The 24,478-nt window shown below is 44.0% G+C and overlaps 1 protein-coding gene across 1 annotated transcript in view; it reads right to left on the bottom strand.

Annotated features, from left to right (window-relative positions):
* The window catches only part of CASTOR2 (cytosolic arginine sensor for mTORC1 subunit 2), a 121,375-nt gene that overhangs the window by 51,508 nt on the left and 45,389 nt on the right, over positions 1 to 24,478 (bottom strand). Inside the window, exon 2 of the mRNA XM_066563593.1 lies at positions 7,365 to 7,435. Coding sequence (XP_066419690.1) covers positions 7,365 to 7,435 — 71 coding nt within the window. The remainder of the gene's footprint in view (positions 1 to 7,364; positions 7,436 to 24,478) is intronic.

The following is a 24,478-nucleotide window of genomic DNA, read 5'->3' as shown; positions in this document are numbered from 1 at the left end:
GAGTCTGTCACAGGTTTTTATTATGATTCTTGTCTAGCCTTCTGATGTAGCCTTTCTCTATAGTTTAGTATATAATTTCACAATATTATATGATATATTATATGATGATAATATATGATAATAATATATGAGATATGGTATAATATAATATAATATAATATAATATAATATAATATAATATAATATAATATAATATAATATAATATAATATAATATAATATAATATAATATAATATAATATAATATAATATAATATAATATAATATAATATAATATAATATAATATAATATATCAGCCTTCTAAGAACATGGAGTCAAATTCTCATCTCTCACCTCATCCTGGGGACCCCACAGGGCCACATTCCCCCTTTGTTATAACTGCATAAGAACTAGCTCAAAGCATCAAGTAAATTCCCCTCAAAAGAGAGCTGCTAGTTTGCACATGCATCAGTCTGCATTTCTAGAGTCTGATTTCAGAAAGATTTCAACTGATTTTAGTGAAAACCAAACAACTAGACACATTGCACTGGGATTATGAGTTACCCTTGATCCATCATGAGTTCTGGAGATTTTGTACCTGGAAAGCTGGAAAAGACTGATCACTGGTACCAGGAGAAAATAAAGCTGATGAAGTTTTTGGGCCTGAGAGTCTCTGGCTGGGTACAGACAGGATTTAAGTTTGTTTGATTTTCCAATCTCACTTGATCAGGAGAATCCTCCAAGCCTGTCAGGAACAGAAATTTTCTCACCTTGATGAATAAGTGCTGATCCTTGGGAAACCTGAGGCATCTCCTGCTCTCATGAGAACATCTGGCAAACCCACTCAGAGACCAACCCTGGGGTGTGCTGCACACTGGAATTTTGCAATGATTACCACAAAAGAGATGTTTTCTCTGCTTGCAGATGATGACAGACTGTTTTTTCCATGGGTTACTGAAGATTCCATTTCTAGACTGAGGCCATAGCATTTATGAAATGCCAAGGTAGAGGAAATCCACTTCCTTGTCCAGGTTGTGAACTTGAGAAAAGTAGGGTTTAAATGTAAAGTAGATTCCCAGCTAGCAAAGATTGGGAACTGATGGTTGAGTGTTTTCAGCCATGGGAAAAGGGACTCATTCTGCTGCTTGTGCCACTGATTTCTCAGCTTTCCTTGTGCTTCACTTCTCAGCCTATGATGGGGGCAACAGCACTTCCACATCTCTCACAAAGTGCCCCATATAAAATTCACTTAAAAAGTAGGGAAAGATGAGCAATCATAGTCTTACCAGCACTTACAATATATAAATACTTGAAAAGGTCTTAGACCATGTGTTCAGCCTTGGCCTTTTCTTGCACATTTAGCACCCTGGCATGCCTCCTCATAGCTGGCAGACAATAGCCAGCTCCAGTACAAACAAGGCAAGCCACCCTCTGCCCTTAAGTCCACCCTTCAGAAAAAAACAGAAATGCACCAGTGGAAGAACAAGTAGATGGTCTTTAGTGAAACAAATGCTCTCTAGTGAAAAAAAAAAAAAAAGGAGGGCTGCTACTTTTCTGTTGAGCTGCATCCTGACTTTAGAGAAGAACCTAAAATTTCAATGGATTGTTCCATTGTTTCAGTCAGAAAAGCTTTGTGGGTCCTGCATTTATGAGAAGGGTTGATAAAAATGAGCCCTGGTATCTATCTGCTCATTTATCTTGGACTTAGGAAAGTACTAGGAAGCAGCCAAGATGTAATAAATTTAAAGGAAGAAATCATGGCCAGTCAAGTGGTTCAGGAAGAGAAGTCTTGGCTTTCTCACCACAGGCTGTGAAACAAAAATAGATATCAATACACACCCATCTGCTGGAGGAAACAGTGAAAAATATGTATTATTTATGCAGTACTTCTTTAAATAGGAGTGAGCAGAGAAACTGAACCAAAAGACTTTCTGTGGCAGGTTACAAACACAAGGAATAATATATGCTGTCAAAATTTGCAAACCCACTCACATACAAGCTCTAAGAAGAAGTGTTCCTTTCCCCATGTGACGCAAAGCAGACCTTGCAATATTATATATTTCTCATTTTCCTCCCTTCCCCCAAAAGCTTTAACCACCAAACCCTACTGCCTCTTGGGAGAGGGCAGAAATCCCACATAATCACAGCCCCCCAAAATGTTTATTGATCTGTATCAGCAGAGATGCATTGCAGGAAAAGCCTCCCTAACCAAGCACATATTTCTAATAAGGCAATAGTCAAATCCCCACATTTCAATTTGAATTTAGGTCATTAATAGCACATTACTTAAAAAGCTAAAAACCCTAGACAAAGCATAGTCTAGCCAATACAGAGATCAGAAGAGAGTGATTGTACAAGTGTTTAGTAGAGAAAAACACACTCTGCCTAGCAACCACAGGCACTCCTGGCCGTCCGGGGGAGGAATCTAACACTAGAAATACCAGCAAGCAACTCATGCCACTGTGCCTCAGATACAAAGGCCCAGTCACTGGGCAATCCAAAATAAGAGAAAAATAGTTATTGAAGGAATATTCAGAAAACCAGATGCAATTATTAGTTTGCTTCCCTCTGTAACTTTAAATAAAGATTGCTCCTAGCTAGATGGGCTCTGGGCTTGGACTTATTTATAAGCTGTTTTCTCACTCAGTTTATATACAGGAAAAGAGAGAGGACACTGGAAGCAATTTACCATTTTGATGTTATTGAAATAGGAACTCAGTGTGGTACTAAAGTATATGATGGTCCTGAATCCAAGGTCAGACAGGTTTGTCTGAGGATGATCTTTATCAAAACAAAGCACTGCCACCAAGATGGTTTTTTTCATTTTTATCCTTTTCTAATTAGAATGAATTTTTTTTTTTTCTGCCACTGTAACTAGCTGAGTTAGTTCAAATAGTTCCATTATTTTTAATGTACTGGACAATTTATTGTGAAGTATGAACTGAGACTAAGAATCTCCTCCTAGAAAATGTGTCAATGAATGGATTTCTGGCCTTAGAGAAGTTACTTGCCATATCAAGCAGCCAAAGAAGGTTTAAGGAAGGACTGTCATGCCCATCTTGCAGATGAACCTCAGTGTGAGGAGACCAAGAGTCTTGCTCTGTCTTCACACAGTGGATCTGCACCTCAGAAGGATGTTTCTCACTGCTGCTTCAGGACTGAAATGAAATGGCTTTTCCTCTCTGGTTCTGATCCAGAAGAGATCAGCCAGGACCTAAGGTCTGCTGACTGCAATGATCTACATGAAATGGGCTTACCAGTTCTAGGAGAAAGAAGACCAGAGTACACGAAGGTGATGTGTTTCCCTCACCCCAAATTTCCCTGAACCTAGAATATGCACATTTGCCAATCTGAAAATCACAGTGATTCCCTCCTCCCTTGACCCTAGCACTTGATTTCTTTTCCCTTCCTCAATAATTTCAAAGTTCACTGCATACATGAGAGATTGCACACAAGGGACACCAACCCAGTGCCAAGGCTGGGAAGCCAGTAACCTCACCTTGAAAATGTTAGCAACACGTTGCTTTACAATAATGCATCTTTAGGACAGCTTCACCTGGGTGACAGACTGTCCCAAGCCCCTTTTATGCTGATGTTCCCAGTGCATATAAACAGGGTTTCCAAGATGATGGCTACCTCCAGGTGTGATGGCATGTGTTTCAATTCAGTGTGTAAAAGCTAAAACCTTTGATGAACACATACTACTGGAACCAGCAAGACAACAGGTTAGGAGCTCTGCTCAGGCAGCTGCCCAGGGACAGCAAGTCTGTCCTTGCTGCTCTCTGAAAAAAGAACAGACTATGCAGAGAACACGAGGCCATGGTGTATCTGCACATGCACTAACAGCTCCTGCTTTCAGCCCAACTTTGGGGGAAAAAGCCAACCAGCCAAACAAATATTCCTGTATTTCAGGGAGTAGCAGCCACTCCACCTTTCTGCCATGTGCTGGCTGTGCAGCAGGGGGATAAAGGCCAGGACCATACATGGCTATCCAAGCACCCCACTAGCTGAGACATTTGTCTTCATGAAGGAGGGCCCATGGTCAAACTTCTGCTCCTAGTTCATCTCAGTATCAACCAGGAAAAGAGCTTTCTGTGCACACTTCCCTGGGTTATTTGCTGAATAAAATTCTTTCTCATTAGCAGGCCAAAGCCCAAGAAACAGCCACTGGAACAAACAAGGTTCTGTGCAAATATAATCCCCACCTCACCACCAGGGAATTAAAGCCAAGAATTAGGCTGTAGCCATTCCCTTTCAGCACAATGAATGCTTAAGCAGGTTACAGCTTTGCACTGTGGACATTTTCTGGGGAGAAAAAAGAATGGCTGCTTTACCAGCCCAACTTGCTGCTCTCAGTGCAACAAGCCTAGGGATTATTTTTTGACAAAATAGTTAAGAATGATTACTGCATGTCAGTATGTTTTAAGTGTTAACCTCAAGGATTGATGGAAGTGCTGGTATTTCTTCAGTCTGCTCTTTTCCCATCAATGGTATTTGTGATGTGCAGGAGAAAGGGGCTTGGCTAACATGGAAGATGCCAGCTAACAGAACCTTCTCATTGCTGCTGCAGCAAAAATTCATACAGGTGCTTGAGAAAGAAAGATTCTCATTTCCCACACAGAAAAACCTATACTTCAGAGACTTACATTGAGTTTGTTAAGCACTGCAAGAAAAAAGTTACCTGGAAAGAAAAAGGAAGTCATTTACTGCTGGATTTGCTATCTGAACTGCTCATCAAAGGTGCAGATCTACCCTGTAATTCTTAAGCTGAATTTGGCACTTCACTACTCAGGACAAGAGGCAGCTGATGCACTCGAAGCAGACATAATTGGAACTGTTTTGTAAGAAGGTGGGATGGGACAACTCAGAGATTTTGATTCTGTTCAAGCCCATGGGCTGATTACAGGCTGTACAATGAAAAAGTGAAGTTTCTCTTGCTGAGACATTTCTAGCTAGACTGTGATTTCTCCTGGACTTCTCCAGACTATGAAAAACTTACACCACACAGAATTGAGGAGCAGGGATGGAACTGCACACAGGGCTAACCCTGAGATGAAGCTTTGGATGTGGTGCCAACAATTCATAAAGAAGAACATGGGCTGGACACAAACCAAAGGATATGGGGGCTGTGGCAGGAGAGTTAGCAGGATGTGGTGTACACAGGTCTCACCAGCAGATCATCACTTACAAGGGAAAGCACACAAAAGGTGATGAAGCCAGCAGCTCTGTGACACTACTACAGGTTGGGTTTTGCACCTGGCTTCCACACCACACTGTAGCAGAGGATGGCCTTAGCATACTCCCCCCTTCCCCTGAACTGCCTGGAAGTTGAAAAAAACCAGGGATGTCCTGTGCCCAAACCAGCCACAGGAAGGTACATGAGCACTGTGACGTTCTGCACCAAGCTCAGGTGGCAGAGAGAGCCAAGGTCCCAAACCAGCCACAGGAAGGTACGTGAGCACTGTGACGTTCTGCACCAAGCTCAGGTGGCAGAGAGAGCCAAGGTAACAGAAGATCCAGAGAGGACTGCTGCTTTGAATTGCAGCAGCACTGCCTGTTCACAGACAACCTGGGACATGCAGCTTCTTGAGGACACTGGTGGTGCCAGACCTGGGATTTGCTCAGAGCACAACCAGTGGCACACAGTGCAACAGGCCCTCAGTACAGATGAGCCAGCCAACTGCTTGAGCTCACCTTTGTTTCAAGCTAGCATAACTTCAGAGAGATAAACAGCAGTGTGGCTGCTGGAGGCTCTCCAGGGATGGCTGCAATTCAGCTTGTCACCAGTGACTGAATTGAAAGATCTGTGTCATGCCAAGTGGGCAGAGAAAGCAGTGCCATGGTGTCAGACACAGACACGGTGCTGGAGCTGAGCATCCCCTGGCACATCCCTGAACCTGCAGTTCAGTGACACAGACTCTCTCCTAGGAATGAGAATCCCTGGGTTTCTTGCTGGTCCCCCTGGAAAATAACCCAGAAACTTTTTCCTCCTTTAGTGAGCCTTTGTTTAAAATGAAGCTGTTAGAGGGAGGCTCTGCATCCTGCTATCATGGCAAAACAAATTAGAATTGATTTTCCTCAGTTGCCACAGATAACAAAAAAGCCCACACTACCACTGGTAGTAAAATTCTTGTGCATATGCCCCTTAAAAAATACAACAAGGGACACTCTGGCAGCAGAACCCTCTGTCACCTCTTCTGGGATCAAAGTACATGGCATAGACTTTCAATCAAACCTCAAAACTCACAAGTTATAAACAGATACAGCTGTAAAGATCCATTCAGCATTCTCAGCCTAGTAATTAATTTACTAAAATCTTTAGGTACCACTGTGCTGGTCTAAAATGTAGCTTGTTCTATCTTGTTGGTGAGTATTTCTGAAGCAGAAAAGGACCAGCTTCAGCAAGGTTACTGATCATAAAACTCTGTACTAAATAAAGATGATGTAGTTTCAAATTTTCTCCTTGTAGTTTGGATATTACAAAACCATTGAATACTACAGTGTCACAAGAAGGTTCTCAAGAGTTAATTCCTATTCAGGAATGAAATCCTCTTTCTTCATATTTTAATGCATTTTCTCTGACTTTGAAATGTGGACTTTTAATTCCAAACACAGAAAGAGTAATTGAACAAAAATAATAACAGCTGCCCAACACTTCCTCATTCCCTCACCTCAATAACACCATTACAAACCAAACCTCCACACATGACAAAGGTTATTACAAACTATTTCCATCTACAAAGCCAAACCATTCTCTACATCAGCTCTTGCACAATGCCAAGAATTTGCAGCTCTCAAGCACGTGCCAACCACCTTCTGTGACACAGGACCAACTCCACCATTGACCCCTTCAGCCACCCCAGGCAAAGGTGGCACAATTAGTACAGGGAGAGCTGGGTGTAGGAAAGGGGGATAAATCACAGCTTACACAGATGAGCCACAGGAGTCCAATCACAACTCCACAGCACTGTGCAGGCTGTAGGGATGATACAAACTGTTCAAGTGCTCCTTTCAAAGACTGGGGTTCACAGAAGCTGGAAATGCAAGATGTGGTATACTGATGGAGGCTTGGGGACACAGGCCAGCTCATTTTAATGCAATTGTATGCAGAGGGTTTTGCTTTTTCAAACCTGCTTAAACTACTCTTTAAGACTTGTGTGTGATCCTCTCCCAGCTTTCAAATATATTCATATTCCATGTCTGAATTGCCTTGTACAGCATGGCAGCAGAGACAGTGTGCTTAAGAGATCAAAGCACCTTTCAGAGCTGCACTACCAGCACTTACAAACAGACTTGTTTTACAAACATTTACAGTCTCAGTGAGATGACATCTTTTCCTCATCCACCCCATGCTGGATACAGCAGTGGCACGTGCTGACACTTACCTAGGAAGCCCTCTTCATCCACAATGATGGTGTAGTCCTCAGGGGTTTCTGTGAGGCTGAAGAACTTGCACCTGGCAAAGGCAAACGGCAGGAGAACATGATTAGCACCTGGACTGAGCAGAGCCTCATCTTCCACCTAAAATGGAAATCCTTTGCCATCCAAGCTGTGCTGAAGGAAAGAGTCCCAGTTTGATGTTTATGGAGAGGCCTGAGGCATTAACAGACCTGGATTTTATTTCTGGGTAGCTCATACTGTGTGACCCATATTCCCTGCTGCCTGCCTATGCACAATGAAGCTGGTAAAACTCTTATTGTTTTTATTACTTAGATCTTAGTTACTTTTCTTAATTACCATATCCCTTAAGGCTTCCCCTCGCATCCAGGACCTGCTGTGTTGCACTGACACAGAGCAAAAGCCTTTGCTCACTGATTGCTCACTCCAGCACCCTCCAAAAGCATTTCCATGCCTCACACATGCACCTTTTTGCCCACTGAAGTTTCTTGCCTTATCAAGGTTGGACATCTAACCTCTGAACCAAGCCCCAGTATCTCTTCTTGCTCCTTCAGAGGCGTTTGCCACCAGCAGACAGCATCCCACTTCCCAGTGCTGGCCCTCTCCCCTTCCTGGGGTGCTCCTGGTGAAGAGTGGTGGCAGCCAGCAAGCCAATGGACACCAGGCTGAGCTGTCCCCCTGCCCAACCCCCTGTGGCCTCTGTCCTGCTCCATCTTCTGACATCACCGGCCATGTGCAGGGCAGCACCCCCAGCTCCTCCACCATTTAACACAATGTCACCTCTAACAGGAGATACAAATCAAATGTGACATGGCATTCTTCCACTGCAGACACACAAACAAAAAAAGCTTCAGCCTTAAGGCTTAACACCACATATAGTCAAAAAGGTTTTTTTTTTTTTCCCCTGACACACCAACATATGTACATCAACATTTGTTAAAAAAACCCCAGCTTCTATCTAGCTGGTCCCCAGCAATGGCAGGAAGGTCAGCATGACATTTTGCAAGCTCATGTTCACCTTCAGCAGAGCATCAGCACAGTGCTGGCCAGCATCCCTGACACCCACAGCACTCCTGGTCCCTCCAGGAGAATGCCAGAGCACATGGACTGACTGTGTTTGTTGCCTAAGACCAGGAGAAATTTTCCCCTCTAAATTGGGTGCAGCAGGAAGAGCATGTGTCTCCAAGAACCAAAGAGCAGGATTTCACAGTTACACTACAATACTCTCAAATTTATCTTTATGAGACAACATACAAAAAATGTTTTAAATACTAGAAAAAGTCCAGTATTTAAAAAGAAAGAGAGAAAGAAAGAGATTGTTCTCCAGGCCCCCAAATTTCACAGCATCTTCACAGTGTAATTTCTGCATGAAGCACAGTTCAGCAGGATTCAAGAACCAGGGACTACCAGGGTTTCTCAGCACTGCTGAGCATCTGTGTCCCAAAGTCTTCAAGACTTCTGAAAGTCTGGAATCCCTTATTGGTGGTTCAAGACATCAAAAATTGAAAGCATTCACTTCATAAAGAATCAGATGAAAACCTGGCTTCAGCATTCTTTTGACTGGCTGAAAAGAACAAACATAGCAGCTCTCCCCTCCAAAAGCAACAGGGAGAAAAATGAGATGGATGCTGCCCTCCTCATCACCTCATCAGAAAACTGAGAGGAAACAACACACAGTTCAATTAGTGGTCTGCCATGTAACCAACAGGATTTCATGTACATGGAAAGCATTAGACAACCTGCCTTTAGAGACCTGTCCTGTTTTCCTGGAAGCATCCATCACAACAATCAAGCATAACACTCCTTTCTAGCACAGACATATCATTGTAAAATACAGACGTGGCCCCACCACGATAGAAACCACAACTTAATTATTTTGTGTCATTGGTAATAGCTGCTGTGACAGCCACATTTACCAACTCAACTCTCTCCAGGAATAGTGCCAAAAGAAGCAGAAAATAGCAGCAGCTCAATTTTTTTGCCATCACTTCTAAACTGCACGAGGCTGCTACCAGTGCAAGGGATAATACAAGCTGGGCAAAAAGGACTTCTGGGATGCTGCTTCAGGAACAGGAGTTCCAGGAGGCAGAGGTATTTGTTACAGTGGGTGAATTCCCTAGAGAACTCACTGAAATAAAACTCTTTGCTACTACTGCCTGCCTGAGTCACATGCATGCTGAGAAACTAGAGGTCCTAAAGGAGAAAACATTAATATTAAAACCATAACCTTTCCTGATCTGCAATGGCATTTATGGAAGAATTTTTTACTAGAACAGTAATAAGTGTCTGTGTGCACACACTGACCTTAGGAGAAGAATGATTGTGACAGATGCCAGTTTCTGGCCACACATCTAAATATGCTGATATTTAAGGGATATGTACACATGAAATCCCATAATTGGTGCCTCAGAACTCATGTCAAAATCTCATATCTTCATATACCACCTCAAAGCCCAATCCCCAACTCAGTGCAGCTCTGTAAAAGGTCAGGACCACAGAGCCATCTGAATTTAAAAGTGAAGTCTTTCAGCAGCACAGAGAAGACCAGTGGTTCTTGTGGTATACGTTCACTTAGTTCAAGCCAATGATGCATTCTTTTCCCAGAGGAAATCTAGACGTGAAAAATTGGAATTGCAAACCTTGTGTGATAGGAAAAAGGAACTCAATGTCATCTCTCTCTCCCACATTACACTACACATGCCTCTTCCATTCCAGTTATTATTATAATTTCTATTTCCTCTTAAACCAGTCTTTGATAAGCTGCATGCCAGCAGCATCTTCTATCATCACACTAAATCCAAGAAAGGAAAAGAATTACCCTTTAATAATTTTGAGACATCAGACAAACAGTATTTCTCTAAGTACATGTGGAAACCCTATATGTAGGAAGACAGTATTTTTAGTTTCCTACTAGCCAAACCTTGGATGGATTATTTTGGATTTCTGCCTTCTCAGTGTTTAAGCACATTTCCACTTAAGCACTGTTGCTGACTTTGACTGCCTGACAACATATGCCTTTTTCTGGCAATGCCACAAATGTAGACCAATCTATTATTAGATGAGATCTTTGAAACTGCAAAGCTTACACTGTGTATGGAAGAAATACTCAAGCTTGCACAGAGCAGGAAAGTGCCTACGGGATGCAGCAACAGCATCATTTCAGTTTGCAAACATTGCCCCACTCTCCATGGGAGAAGGGAGCAGGAAAGTGGAGTGCTTGGCTGTGCTTGCAGGTCCACACCAGAAGTGTCTCCTCCAGCCATTTGGTGTCCCAGGTCTGCTGAGATCACTAGAGTGCTAATACTGGGATGAATGTGACTTCTGTTTGTTCTGGGTCACGCACTGAGCACAAGTTCCTGAGAATAATGGTGTGGGTCATTTGAAAGTTCAGTACAGACAATGGACTTTAAGGAAGACCACAATCCTACCTCCTTATTTATAAAGAAACTGCTTAATTAATTGTTATCTCAGCAGGGTGAAGTGCTACAAACTGTTTGCCCTATGGAAAAGATTGATTCCAGAAGCATGTGGGCAGCTGGGCTCCCCACATGTAGGAAACCATGGCTAAATGCCATTCAAGGAAGTCAAATGCAAAGTCTGGAAGTAACACAGAAGTTTGCAAAGAAGCAGTTGAACTGAATAGAAATTTAGAAGCAGTAGCAGCAAGCTCATCTGTGTGACTATGAAAGACATAATTTGTTGGGATTTGTTCCAGGCTGTCTTCCCATTTGAGATGAGGAGGGATTTGTACGCTTCACTCTGTATGTTATCATGACAACATATATTCTTATCACAGAATAAGACACATGCTGATCATCTAATTCTTGTTGATCCTTTTTGCAGTTTATAAATAATGACAAGAGGAAGATTCAATGCAACATTTTGTGAGACACACTTGGAAAGCAGTAAAGGACACCTGTGCTGTTAATGACATAGAGGCCATAGGGGACTGTTAAAAGGGTGAGCAAGTCCTGCTGAGCACTCTCTGGCTCTGCAGTTCTCAACTCATCCCATGGATGGGGTCCCACAGTCCCAGCTGGTGCAGTGTTGCTGTCAGAGCACTGGGGTGGTAGCAATCACCACCTGCTGCTCTTCCACCCTCAGCAGTCCTACTGCAGAAGGATCCTCTGAGAGACCAGACAAGGTATTCAGCCCAGTTTCCTCTGTCTCCACAGCAGCTCCCCCAAAAGCCCAACAAAGCCCTTTTGGGTCCTTGAAATACCCTCTCCTGAGGCCACCTATGCCAAGGATACATGGGCTCTCTGGGCCAGGCACAATGGGCTGGTTTTGCCATTCATTTCCAGTCAGGCTCACTTGAGCTTCCAGCACAGTCAGCTTTGGGATCCTCCTGTCACTGCAGAAATGGAGCTGGATTCTGCCCCTACATATCTGGATGGGGTTGGGGTGCACTGTGCAGCAGTGTCAACTAAAGTCTTGTGGCTCTGATGTGGCACAGATCCACACAGTCCAGTGGATCTCACTGTCCCTGTCCTCCACCTGGCTGGAGGCAGGGCCCCTCTAGCTCTGGCCACAGCACTCCATGCTCACTTCTTGTAAATGTGAACTGGAGGTCCCTTCAGGAGGATCAAAACCAACATCATCCCTCCTACTGCCTCTGAGGACTTCCCCACTGGAGACATTTCTGCAGCTCCTGCCAGGGCAGTGCAGAGCTGCAGAACACTCTAAGGGTGCCATGCAGCTCCTTAAAGCCAGGAGACTGGTAAAAAAATCATCTGCTGCTCTTTATGTCCAAATGAAACACTTGGAACCTCACTACTAGGATAAAGTGAATTTAAGGCAAGCTTAGGCAGAAGGTGAACCATAGCACAAGAGAAAATGCAGACACATATCATCTGCAGCAGGCCATGAGTCTCTTCAGGAACCAGACCAGCACAGCATTGCCAGCACCAAGGGACAGCAAGAGCCTTAAACATGGGCCAACCATGCCCATTCTAAGCACTGCTGAGGTGCTGCCTCTGCTTCACTGACCTACTATAAAACCATTAGTGGGAACCATAATAACTGTTAACATGCTGGAAGGACAAAGACACATCCTCTCAGCCCAGCGCACCTGGGGGGAGAACAGAAAACTGCTCACGAGGCCTCCCAGCACATTCTTCTCTGAGAAATAAACCCTGTATTTAAAAGCTTTTCCATCCTTCTCCTCCTCCAATAAAAAAATTATTAAATATGAGAGGGGATGAAGACACTTGAAGTGTAAACAGTGTCACAGCCCTCAGACCCAAGAGACAGGAGAGCTGCCTATAACAGAAATATCCAAAAGATAAAGTTACCTTAGATAACGTGTTCCTCCTGTCATTACAGCCAGCTATGTGAGGACAGCTGCAGGACTGTCACTGCTAAGCCAGATCCCTGCAACTGGTTGTGTTCCCAGCCTCTGTGCCTGCTGGGATGGGAGCACCTTTGGCCCAGTGCTGAGGCAGGCAGCAACACAGCCCTTGGGTTACAGCATCCAGTAACACTGCCCTGGGCAAGCAGGGGAGTTATGGCCATTGCTCTGACCCAAGCCTGCATGGCATGCAAGAGAGCTCTCTTCTCTTTCAGGTAAATCCATAAATTACATCAGGAATTATTTCAGTCTGCTAATATAGATTGGATTTACAAATTGGACAATGAAGCAAGACCCCTATCCACTTTAAAAAACCAACAGACTGCTAATAAAAAACACCTCCCTCCAAAATTGCCAGAGTTACATTGTTAGCTGCAGAAACTCAGATCAAATGCCTTGCTCCATTCTGGTCCTCCTGGCCAACCTATGACTCAGCTTCCATTTCTGATACAGATCTAAACCATCCCTGTGGAGAAGCATAGGGACATAAAACCAAAACAAACCTCATCATACTCACATTTATTGTGCTAATGGGAATTAAATCAGCATCTCAGGCGCTTTGCTCATGTTTTATTGCTGTTGTTCCTCCAGCATTTTTTAAAGCAACACATCAGAAACAGCAGTGCCTCAGTTGGTGCAACATCACCCCAGGGCAAGCAGCAGAGCAATAGCAAAAACCCCTAAATCTTTAAATTTCATCAAGAATTATAAAAATAATTTTCACAAAACTACATTTGATGCATTGTACACTGCTGCCTGTACAGTCTCCTTCTCAGAGCATAACTGTAAAAGTGTACATCACTTCTTAAATTCCTTTATTCTGTTCCTCTTGGTTTGATGCCCACCCCTCCAGAATCTTTAACAATATTGTTTACAGATTTATCATTGTTAATGACAGGAAAGCAATTTTTCAAATCTCCACAGAGGGTCAATGAGTATTTACATTGAAATGACAAGAGCTTCTTGCTTTGGGAGAGAATGCTGGCAGCAAATCTCTGAAGGGGAAGTTGGAGCAGTAAATGAAAAAGGTTTAGTTTGTGTGCAAAGGCCAAAAGTATTCATTTATTATCTAACAATTAAGTAATTGATCCAGACACACCTTTTCCTCTTCTCTTTGCTATCCCTGTGTGCAGGCATTCTCAGAGGCCCCTCTATTGTGAGTCAACTTAGTTACAGATGAGATGCAAAAGTAATTTTTTCCATTTGAACAAGCCCATAATTTATTTAAGCAGAAGATAACTGTGCTTTAAAAAAACTTTGTCTGTACAGCAGTAACAATATCCCCTGATCACTGTCAGAGTTGAACTAATTTTCAGCACAAGAGAGAGGTGGAGTACAACACCACATTTGCCTTAACCACAAAATTCTCTTCTGCAACCCAAAATCTGAACTGAGAAACATGTTACAGATGTGGGTGTGGCTCCTAAGGTTTACAGCTGAAAATAAAGTATGATTTAATGTACAACAAAGGCTTGTGGACACATGATACCACCTGGATCCTGAAGGATTATCCTATCAGAACAATGCACACACTGGGAAAAAGACTAACTCCCGTTTCCTGTTCCCTTCCAAGTCAGGCATTATACTATCACTCCTTTAATGCTCTCTGCTGCAGAATATTGACTTTAAAATCCTACCAACAACTGAGTTTTCATCAAATGTAATGCTGCTGTACATCCAAACTCATATATTTGGGGTTCATAGTAGCTATTATTGTGATCAGCCAAAAGCAGTGATTATTTTATGGACAGCATGAAAAACACAGACTGCAGAGCATATGCTTTTTATTTCAAAGATGGGAGCAACCCATGCTCAATGCACTGGGGGTAAGAGGTTCTTACATACTGCTCCAAGATACATAAAGAAGGATGAAGAAACAGAAAATCTGTTGTGGACTTGTTTTCCTACAGGAACCATAAACACAATTTTCCCAGCATGGGACATAACAGTTCTCCCACAAATTGCTAAAATATATTTCCAATACTCAGTATAGAAAGTTAGATGCACAAGAAATGTTTGCAGCTTCAATGCAGGCAGTAATTGAGAACATGTGTGCTGGGGGAATTAAAGGGACAGGAGGAGATTCAGCAAGCCATGCTCCATGGGAATAGAGAGGCAGGAGAAGCACATTTCAGGCCTCATCATTTTCAAAGAGCTTCCACTTGCAAGCAGGTCCAAGACCCCACATCAGTCTGAGGATGTATGCTGTGAGGCTGCATGTCAACCCCAAATTTAATGCACATTAACAATTTAGGAGCCTGAATAAAAAATTAAAAACAGAGAGTTTCACCAACTTTCCTTTAAGTTCAGAGAGAAATTTCAGCTTTTTGCACGACTAAGGACACCTTTACAGCAAAAGCAACCTCTGACTGTTCTCATTCTCCTAGGCTCTGCTTTTGGGTCCTGCTCAAGATGGATACTACCCAGCCCAGTGATGTTTAGTATTTCTGCATATTCTAGCTCATATTATGTACAAAATAGTGCTGCAAATGTGCCTGTACCCAGCTTTCCATAAACCTGTAGTTAACCAAATCTACAGCTCCCAGAGGCACCAAAAGGAAGCTTCATTTGCTTCCTTTGTTAATGAAGTAAAAGGAAGCTCCTCTTGTGCCAATTCTTTTTTTCTGGGTAAAGATCCCTATATACACAAGCAAAATGGAAAATGCATTTCAAGAATTTTAAGGTTTTTAAAGTCAGACAATATTGACTATCCACAAAGTTTTAGCCTTGAAAATGTCAGGTTTTTTTAACAATGCTCTTCCAAATCACTCTTTCTAAATTGGTCTCTTCAGACTGCAAAGGAAAAGCTCATAGTAAAGGCAGAAGCACAAAACTTCTTCCCAGGCCTACCAGCCCCAAGGAAAACATGAGAGATTATTCAGCAAGTCAGCATTACATGGCTCAGATGGAATTTTGCAGTTTTGGAATATTGTTCCTAAAATCCAGCTGCCAGATCAACACCCAAAACAAAAGCCAGAGCTCCTGCAGAAGTATATATGTCACAAATGATAATGCAGAGTGGGTCACTGTTTGGGTCAAAATCAGTGTCATGGCCAGCACCATCCCACAGATGTTCCTTGTTGCTACCCCACTCTGAAGAACACATCAGTCCAGGCTCTCCATAGGACTGAGCTTTGCTGGGTCTGGCTCAGACCCCTGCAGAAACCCCAGTGTGAGAAAAGTCACATGAACTCAAAAGCAGCTCCAATCAGGGCCTCAAATCAATGCTCCGAAAGTCTCCAGAAGTTAAGGGAGTTACCCATTCCCAGGCCATGTTCTGACATTTGGGATATGTTTGCTGGCTGATTTAAGTGGCTGCAGTGCCTTCATATTTGGCTTTTGATCCTCTCAGAGTTTCAGCACAAGAACTCTCACACTCTCTGTGCAGCACCCACCATAATGAAGTGAAGATGTTTCTAGAGAGCAAATCACACAGAAGTGTGCTTTAGGAACATGCTTTGTAAGGCTGTTCAGTTTGCTTGGTGATGAGAAAACAGCTGTTTTTTCAACCAAGATGTTGGGGTTTAGGAGTTCTCCTTTTGCTTCTTTCTCTTAAGGAATTTTCTCCCATTTTGTTGCTAAGAGACAATAATGACCAGGTACCTGGGAGAGACAAAACAAGTTGCCAAGTTCAGGGGAGGAAGGCAGCTGGCTGCACTCTTACCTGAGGGCTTCTTTCCTTCAGAGATACTGGGAGAACTGGGCTGGGAAAAAAGGGGCTGGGGCAGCTGCTGGCTCTGTTTCTCTCGGCATCCATAGGGGAGACAGGCTGGGGTGGCTGTGGGGAGAGTCCCCACTACTGTGGGGTTCTGTCTGCTGCCTTTCTTCTACCGTGCGTGCAGCTCTGCTCATAGGAGCAGCCATTGTACCTTATCAGCGCCCTGCCTCACTAAAAAAGGGACTGTCACTATCTGTGGGGTGCCTCAGGGGAAACCTCGGGAGCCCTGAGCTTTCCCCCTCCCAGGGAGCCTCTCCCTGCTCTGTTTGGGAGCCAGGCTGCCGCTGCCCAGCCCTGCTGTGCCTCTGCTACTGCTCTGGGTTTTTGCTACACTGAATTGGGAAAGGGGGTTCGATGGAGCTCCCAGCCCGCTCTTGTTTTCTTGGCATCCACAGGGGAGACAGGCTGGGGTGGCTGTGGGGAGAGTCCCCACCACTGCGGGTTCTGTCTGCTGCCTTTCTTCTACCATGAGTGTAGCTCTGCTCATAGGAGCAGCCATTGTACCTTATCAATGCCCTGCCTCACTGATAAAGGGACCTTCACTGTCTGTGGGGTGCCTCAGGGGAACCTGAGGGGGTGCCTCAGGGGATCCCTGAGCCTGTTCAGGAGCCGGGCTGCTGCTGCCCAGCCCTGCCGTTTTTTCTGCCACTGCTGTGGGTTTTTGCTGCAGTGTAGCCCCCACTCCTGGCCTGTGGGGACAGCAGGCAGTGACAGCTCCAGCTGCCAGCCCCTCCTGCAGCCCAGCTCCACCATCCAGCCCGGCCGCCATCCCCGAGTGGTGCCCGGGCCCGCCCCACAGCGCCGCCTGCCGGCGGGGGGGGGGGGGGGAGTCCCTGCCCTGTCCCGCCCTGCCCGCCCGGAGCCAGCAGCGCCCCTGGCGGCCGTGCCCGGAACTGCACCCAGGGAAGCACCTAAAGAGCAGCCAAGAGACTTTATTGGGTTTTCTGCTTTTTGGGTTTGGTTAGGGTTTTTGGTTTTATTTTCTTTTTTATTGTTGTTTTTGTTTTGTTTTGTTTGATTGTTGTTGCTGCCATTGTTGTTGTTTGCCTTGTTATACACATACATCCTAGTAAAGAACTGTTATTCCTTTCTCTATATCTCTGCCTGAAAGTTCCTTAATTTCAAAGCTGTAATAATTCAGAGGGAAAGGAATCATATTCTCCATTCCAAGGGAAGTTCCTGCCTTCCTTAGCAGACACTTGTCTTTCAAATTAGTTAATTTCAAATTTCAAACCAAGACACAAGATGAATTGTGCTGGGGAAAGGTGTGAGGGGCATGGCAGAACTATCAGGAAAATCATCAGCATTTCAGTAATAGTTTATGGTTCCAACTACCAGAAATCAGTACTAGCTGTCATCTTAGTCAAACTAAAAAGCACCTGAATGGCAGTGGTCAGCTTATGTTGTAAAGAGGCATTTCAAGTCTATGGGAACCAATCCAATGCATTTATAACACTCTGACAAACTTTCCACAAGCAGAGGTAGCATGAAACTAAGACAGCTCGAAGTGAGATCCTGAGGGAACAGACAACATCTACTTCCACCCATCTTTGACTGGATAGTTAAAGGAAATGCCATGCCTCTGGCAGATTTTAATACTTTAACTAGCAGATTTTCCCTTGCCTTATACTCTTTCCTTTAAAGCATAAATGAATCAAGTGTAGCTCCATTTAAAATACCACTTCTCATGAAATTCTAATCCCCATTTAATTTTATGTCTTACTGTACTACCTGCATTACCACAGAGAGGGGGAGAATGAGAAAAGGGAAGAGATGCTTCAGTAACCAACAGAGTCCCTAAACACATTCTCTGGAAGCAGCCAAAGACTGCAAAATGACCAGGCCTTATGAAAGCCCAGCAGGCTGTAATCATGTACTTATTTCCTGTCCTCACCAAGTGCTGTGCAGGATAAGTATTAAAATAGATTGAGAAAATTAAAGCAACAAAGTAACAGCTGTCAAACATTTACAGAAAATTTAAATTGTGAGATCAATAGCAAAGATTAAAAAACTACAACAAAACTACACAATCTTCCTCTTGTAAAGATCTGGGGAAGAACAAATACTCTCAGAACAATATGAGGCAAAAGACACCTCCAAAGTATGAGAACTTAGTGAGTAATGGTCTTGGATCTTCCTCTGTGTGCAGCTGTGTTGAGGCCCACCAAAACCAAATTAAGGTAATGCTGGGCAATGCCAACACCCCATCCTTCCATGGCTGGAAATGCTCTGACTTCCTTTTTCCTTCCAACCAGCAAGGGGGCAAGTGGACACAACAGAAAATATGCTGTCAGATGTTGCTTTTAATTTCCATCAATAAAGAAGCTGAAACTATCAGATGACTCAAAAAAGGGAAGATAAGATACTTCCAAACTTTTCCAGCACTGTGACACCTCCATGCTCATGCCACACTGCCTGGGCTGAAAAGCTCTGAAGGGGATGTTCCCCTGCTGTGCAAAAATGGAACCAGCTCAGGCATCCAAGAGCTCAAGCTCAACATCAACAGTTCAGAAAGAAAACAAGCCAAAACTTCAGGAAGCTGAGCCTATAATGTAAAAGGTTCTTCTGTAGCCTCGGTTCTGTACTTTCAAACTGAATTACCTTAACAATATAGGATTCCAGGATAACAGACCTGTGTGATGAAGTAAAAGGAAGCTCCTCTTGCAGCAATTCTTTTTTTCTGGATAAAGATCCCTATATACATAAGCAAAGTGGAAAATAAGAATCTATAGATCTAAGAGAAAACACTGCCCTGTGAACTGAGGGACATGGTTGAAGTATGTCAACAGTCTGTTTCCACTGAAGTCAGGATTTCAAACATTCTTTACAGCTACAGACCAGGGTTCTCATTCCTTGCCTGTAGGAGTCCTTTCTGTCATTGTTATTTCAAAACCCATCAAAGCATGATCATAGGAAAAAAGCTTATTTATTGATTCATCTGGGTGAATACCCTAAATTTTGTTTAATGCTTCATAAAGACTCCAGTGAAAAGTTTTACTGACAAACCACAATCAGAATAAATGACAAAACTTCAGGTGGTGCAGCCCTGGACTTTAGTAGTGTAAGGCACAATGTAAAGTGCAAAATCATAGCCTGACTCACCTGGTACAATTCTCCCATCTCCAGAGCCAGCAAATACCAGTGATTAGCAGCACAGAATGAGAGAATGGTTTGCCTTGGAAGAGACCTTCAAATCTCTCTTTTTTAGTTTAAAACCAGTCCCTCTTGTCCTAGCTCTATCTGCACATGTTAAAAAATACTTCTTTTTCATAAGCCACTGTAGGCCCTGGAAGGGGCTCTGGGGTGTCCCTGGAGCCTTCTCCTCTCCAGGTGAGCACCCCCAGCTCTGCCAGCCTGGCTCCAGAGCAAAGGAGCTCCAGCCCTTGGAGAATCTCCCTGACCTCCTCTGCTCCAACAACTCCTATGCCCAGAGCTGGACAGAGCACTCCAGGTACTCCCATGAGAGGGAGAGGATCCTTGAGCTGTTGTCCACTTTCCTGATTCAGCCTAGGGTAGGGTTGGCTTTCTGGGCTGCATCTGCACGTTGCTGGTTCATGCCCAGCTTTTCATTCATCCACCCCAAGTCCTTCTCCACAGGGCTTCTCTCAGTGAGTTCTGCCTGCCTCACTTTCAGAAAGTTCTGTCTTAAAAATATATTTAGGTCACAGAAAACACTTCATTACCCTACAAAAACATAGAAAACTAAGTAAAATGTTGAATTAAGACAGCAACAGATGGAATAAGAACTAAACAACATAAATTCTTTAGGTGGGCTATGAGTGAACCTGACAGAGAGGTGAGAAGACTCTTTGGCACAATTCCACCTGGCTTTTGTTTGCTGCTTTTCACAAGACCTGAAAGCACTTTCTAAAAAAAGTCAGTATCAATATCAGGTTTTATTGCATCTCATCTTTACAAAACAGAGCACAAAAGTAGATATTCACTGTGGCCTCACACAGCCCAGACAGGTCTTAACATTTACTGCTCTTCTGATCAGTTCTCTGGTGGAATAAACAGTTTGTAACAGTTAAAGAATATTTTTAAACTATGCTGAGAATAAAGGAAGCACAGCCTTCAGCAATATATGAGACTTGGCTTTCAAGCAAACATTTGGCTTTTTTCACAGTGCAAAACAACAGAAACAAACCCACCAGGTATTGCCTGCACACTCATTGCAGGGAGAGAGCAGTGAGGAGAGAAAAGCACAGGGCCACAGGACAGCAGGATCACAGTACCCTGCCAGCTTCATCCCCAGATCAATCCAGCAACAGCAGAAAAGCTGGCAAAGGAAATAATGACCTGAACAATAAGATTCAGTCCTGTAGAGAGGATGAATATGAATTAGACTTTTGTAGCATAATTAGGGTTCTACAGCTAATTTGGTCTGACATGGGGCACAGGTCTCCAGCAGGATCTCATTTCCAGTAACCAGAGTCTCCAGCAGCAGTTCCAGGAGGTTTCTGCAAACAACTGCTGCCTGAGCTGCTTGTACTTGAGAGAGCAATTGGAGGATTTGTACAAAAACTGTCTGAAACCAGGACTTGATTGTCAAGGGGAACAGAGAGCGCAGGACAGCCTGGGAAAGACAGGATCTCTTCTTCCAGTATAGACAGCTTCTGTTTTGCTGAGTCCAAGGCTCTATTGTCAAGCTTATGCTTGGAGATACAGTCTGCAGGCTTGTTCTGGCAGAAATAATTTGCTAAGTCACCATTTTTATTTCCTGCTGGCATATATCAGTAAATAAACAACATGGAGGGTTTTGAACAAGAAGTGAGGGGGTGAAAGCTGCTCAAAGAACAGAAAACAATCATAAATGACTCTCTGATCTTCAAAGCTCTTAGATCAAGAGGGGGAGCAACAGACAAGGTATTAGGAAATCCAGTGGTTATTGCACAAGGTCTCCTTCACTCAGTGCCAAGATTCAAATCTCACTGAAGGTTAGGAGCAAAAAAGCCTCCTCCACAGGGCTATGACAGTGTGCCCAGCTGCCAAGCTGAGAGTTTCCTTTGTTATTCCAGTGCATTATCACAGACAAGACCTCAGACTCCAGTATTGTCCATCTTAGTCCAAATCTCAAGTGTCTGCAATTATTCTTGATGCAGAATATCTCAATACACAATCCTGGTCTGTTTGGCCCCCCTCTGATGCACCTTTTCCCACTCCTCAAGCTCTGCTGAACATCCCTTCCTTCCTCAGCACATTCCCTGTGGGGCTGGGCAGCTGCACAGATGATGGAGGCTGCTAAGGAAGGTGAGCCAACACACAGATACACGTCCTTGGGGCATGCACTATCTGTAAACCTCAGCAGGATCCTGCTCCATAATTAAACACATCTGATCTTGTGACACTAAGAGAGATATCAAATTGGAACATAACAATACAATGATTAAAATTCAGGTGTAGTACAAGTCACAGTAGTATGGCAGTGATTAATGTCACACCAGGGGTGTTTTGGAGGGATGAAGTCACTTATTTTCACATATGAAGTAACGTATTTTCACATACTTACAATTAAAATTTTAAGTAGCAACATAAAAGCATAATTAAGTGCTTCTGTGTTAAACCACATCCTATTTCTCCCTCTAGGTTGTTTCTAAAACCACATACACAGAGCTTCATAAAGGCCTGCTAAAGACATCAACCAAGCTTCCTAATGCAAAATGACTGATTTCTCTGGCCATCAAGAATACATTTGTACCTCAAAGAACTGAATAAATTCAAGAGAGGGAAGTTACCATTCATTTGTTTGCCAGTAAATTCTTTGCCTTTTTGCTCCACTGCTAGAAGAAGCAGTTCCATGAATTGCAGAATGATCCTCTGACGTACAAAGCAGTCAAATCCTATCACATCAAATTGCCCAAAGAGCATTTTGCACCATAAGCTGCAATTTCACCCATGGATTTAGGGGCTGTTTCCTGTGAGTGTGGAGTCAAGAGTCTGGTCCATGATGGAGCAGAGACAAGAGAGATAGGAATGTCTGTGCACTGCAGGCTCCTGCTGATCTGGCACAATGATGGGAATGTTTTGGGAATGTGAATTTTTAATTTCTGTCTTCCCTATAACTATATTCCCCTAATTACCCTCAATAGAGGGTTCGGATGCCCAGGAGGCATTTGGAGAAGTTGTCAGTGTACTCTAGCAGCTGAACATGATCCAGGGTCATACACCAAGCTGTTCCTTCCTTCCAACGCGCTCGAGCTTCCCAAGGTCCTTCCCAAGCTGAGGGGCCAGAACTGGACACAGCACTCCAGGTGTGCCCTCAGCAGTGCCCAGTGCAGGGGCAGAATGACCTCCCTGCTCCTGCTGGCCACACCATTCCTGATCCAGGCAGGAGCCATTGACCTTCTGAGCCCCCAGGGCACTCTGCTGGCTCATGGTCAGTCGCTGTTGACCAGCACCGCCAGGCCCTTTCTGCCTGGGCACTGTCCAGCCACACCATCCCCAGCCCAGAGCATTGCAGGGAGTGATTGTGGCCAAAATGCAGGACTGGGCACTTGGACTTGTTAAACTTCATGTTGTTGGACTTGGCCCATCTCTGCAGCCTGTCAAGAATCCACAAGAGTCATGTTCTAACCACAGGAAACCTCAGAGCTCACACCATGCTAGACTCCAGAGAATCTCACTACAAGAGAAAGCAAGAGCAAACCACCTTTACTAGTTTGGCTGTTCATTTTCAACAGACAAGTACAGCCTGGATAGGCTTTTTGAGCCAGAATCCTGCCTGGTTTAGAAATCCCACATAAAGCTGTGGTGTTTCTTTACATTAATTGTCTGAAGAGGCTGTTAAACCCAAGAGCGAGTGTCACCAGCCAATGGAAGAATACATGGCTGGCTGTGCTGGTGGAAGAGAGCTGTGACAGCATGAGCTGGGGACCACCCCAGAAGAGAATGAGACCTGACCCAAACACAGCATTTATCAGGAGCCCAGATGTCCCTGTGAGGAAGAGACTGCCATGACTGAGGGGCACCTCTGACAAAGGACATGGCTCAGCCAACCCTCCTGCCCTGCCAGGTCACAGCAGGCCTTGCTTTGCTCTCATTCATTCTGGAAAACTTTCCTCCGCTAAGACCTAGGGGCACTCAAAGCCAGCTCTATGATTTTGGAGGAAAGAAAGCAAACCTGGGTATGAGTTTTTGGAGGTTGAGGACTGCCAAACTTTCATTAAAGCAGCCCTAAAGTTTTCAGTTACTTCAACATCTGCCTGTATAAACAGAACATTTTTCTCAAAGTCAACAGTGGTCTGTTTTTATCTTCACTCTCCTTTGATGTCTTTGCCCAGAGGGCTGGAAATGCTACTTAGCAGCATCACAACAAAAGCGTAGCAGGATCTTCTGCATCAATAGCTGATGACTCAGGAATCTGGTATAATTCAGCCTTCAATTTTGGCTGTTTCTGTTAACCTGGATTTTCACCACACTGCAAAACCTGTACAGAGTGCTCACTATCTTCTCCTAGGAATGGCCATCTGTTAGCCCTGACACAGCTGAACTAATTTCAGGTTTCAGCACTGTGCATTAGCTGTAAGGCACCAAGCAAACAAAGCTTGAGGAGAACCTCCTAGAAATCAGACTGGGGGATGGTACATCTTAGTCATTGATGGAAGGGGAAAATCAACTTAGAGCTGCTGCTTCTGCCTCACTGATGGCAGGACTTCTCACTATTACTTACCTGCCAACTTCCACAGTAAAATTCAGCAGCCCAACTTTCAAAGGTAGGCAGGGCTCATTACTGTGAGGTTTCCAAAGGACCTCCTGCTTCAAGAGAAGTGGAAAAGGAGTCAGGCACTTCAGTACCTCTCAAAACCCATATGGGTAACCAAAATGAACTGAACTCCTTCACACCTGGCTGCCAAGTCTCACCCTGTAAGCACAGGGAACTTCTGCTTTCCATCCAAGGTGCCACTGCACCATGGAATCCCTTCCTCAGTAAGATGAGAAGGGACTTCACTGGAGCTATTATAATTTCTAGACCCAGTTAATCACTGAGCAGAGGCAGTAGGTGAGGAAAACTTCACCTAAGCAATCCTTGCTTC

Source organism: Molothrus aeneus, chromosome 20, assembly GCF_037042795.1.
Source record: "Molothrus aeneus isolate 106 chromosome 20, BPBGC_Maene_1.0, whole genome shotgun sequence".
Taxonomy (NCBI): domain Eukaryota; kingdom Metazoa; phylum Chordata; class Aves; order Passeriformes; family Icteridae; genus Molothrus; species Molothrus aeneus.
The sequence above is the reverse complement of the archived record's forward strand: the minus strand, read 5'-3'. Positions and strand labels throughout refer to the sequence as shown.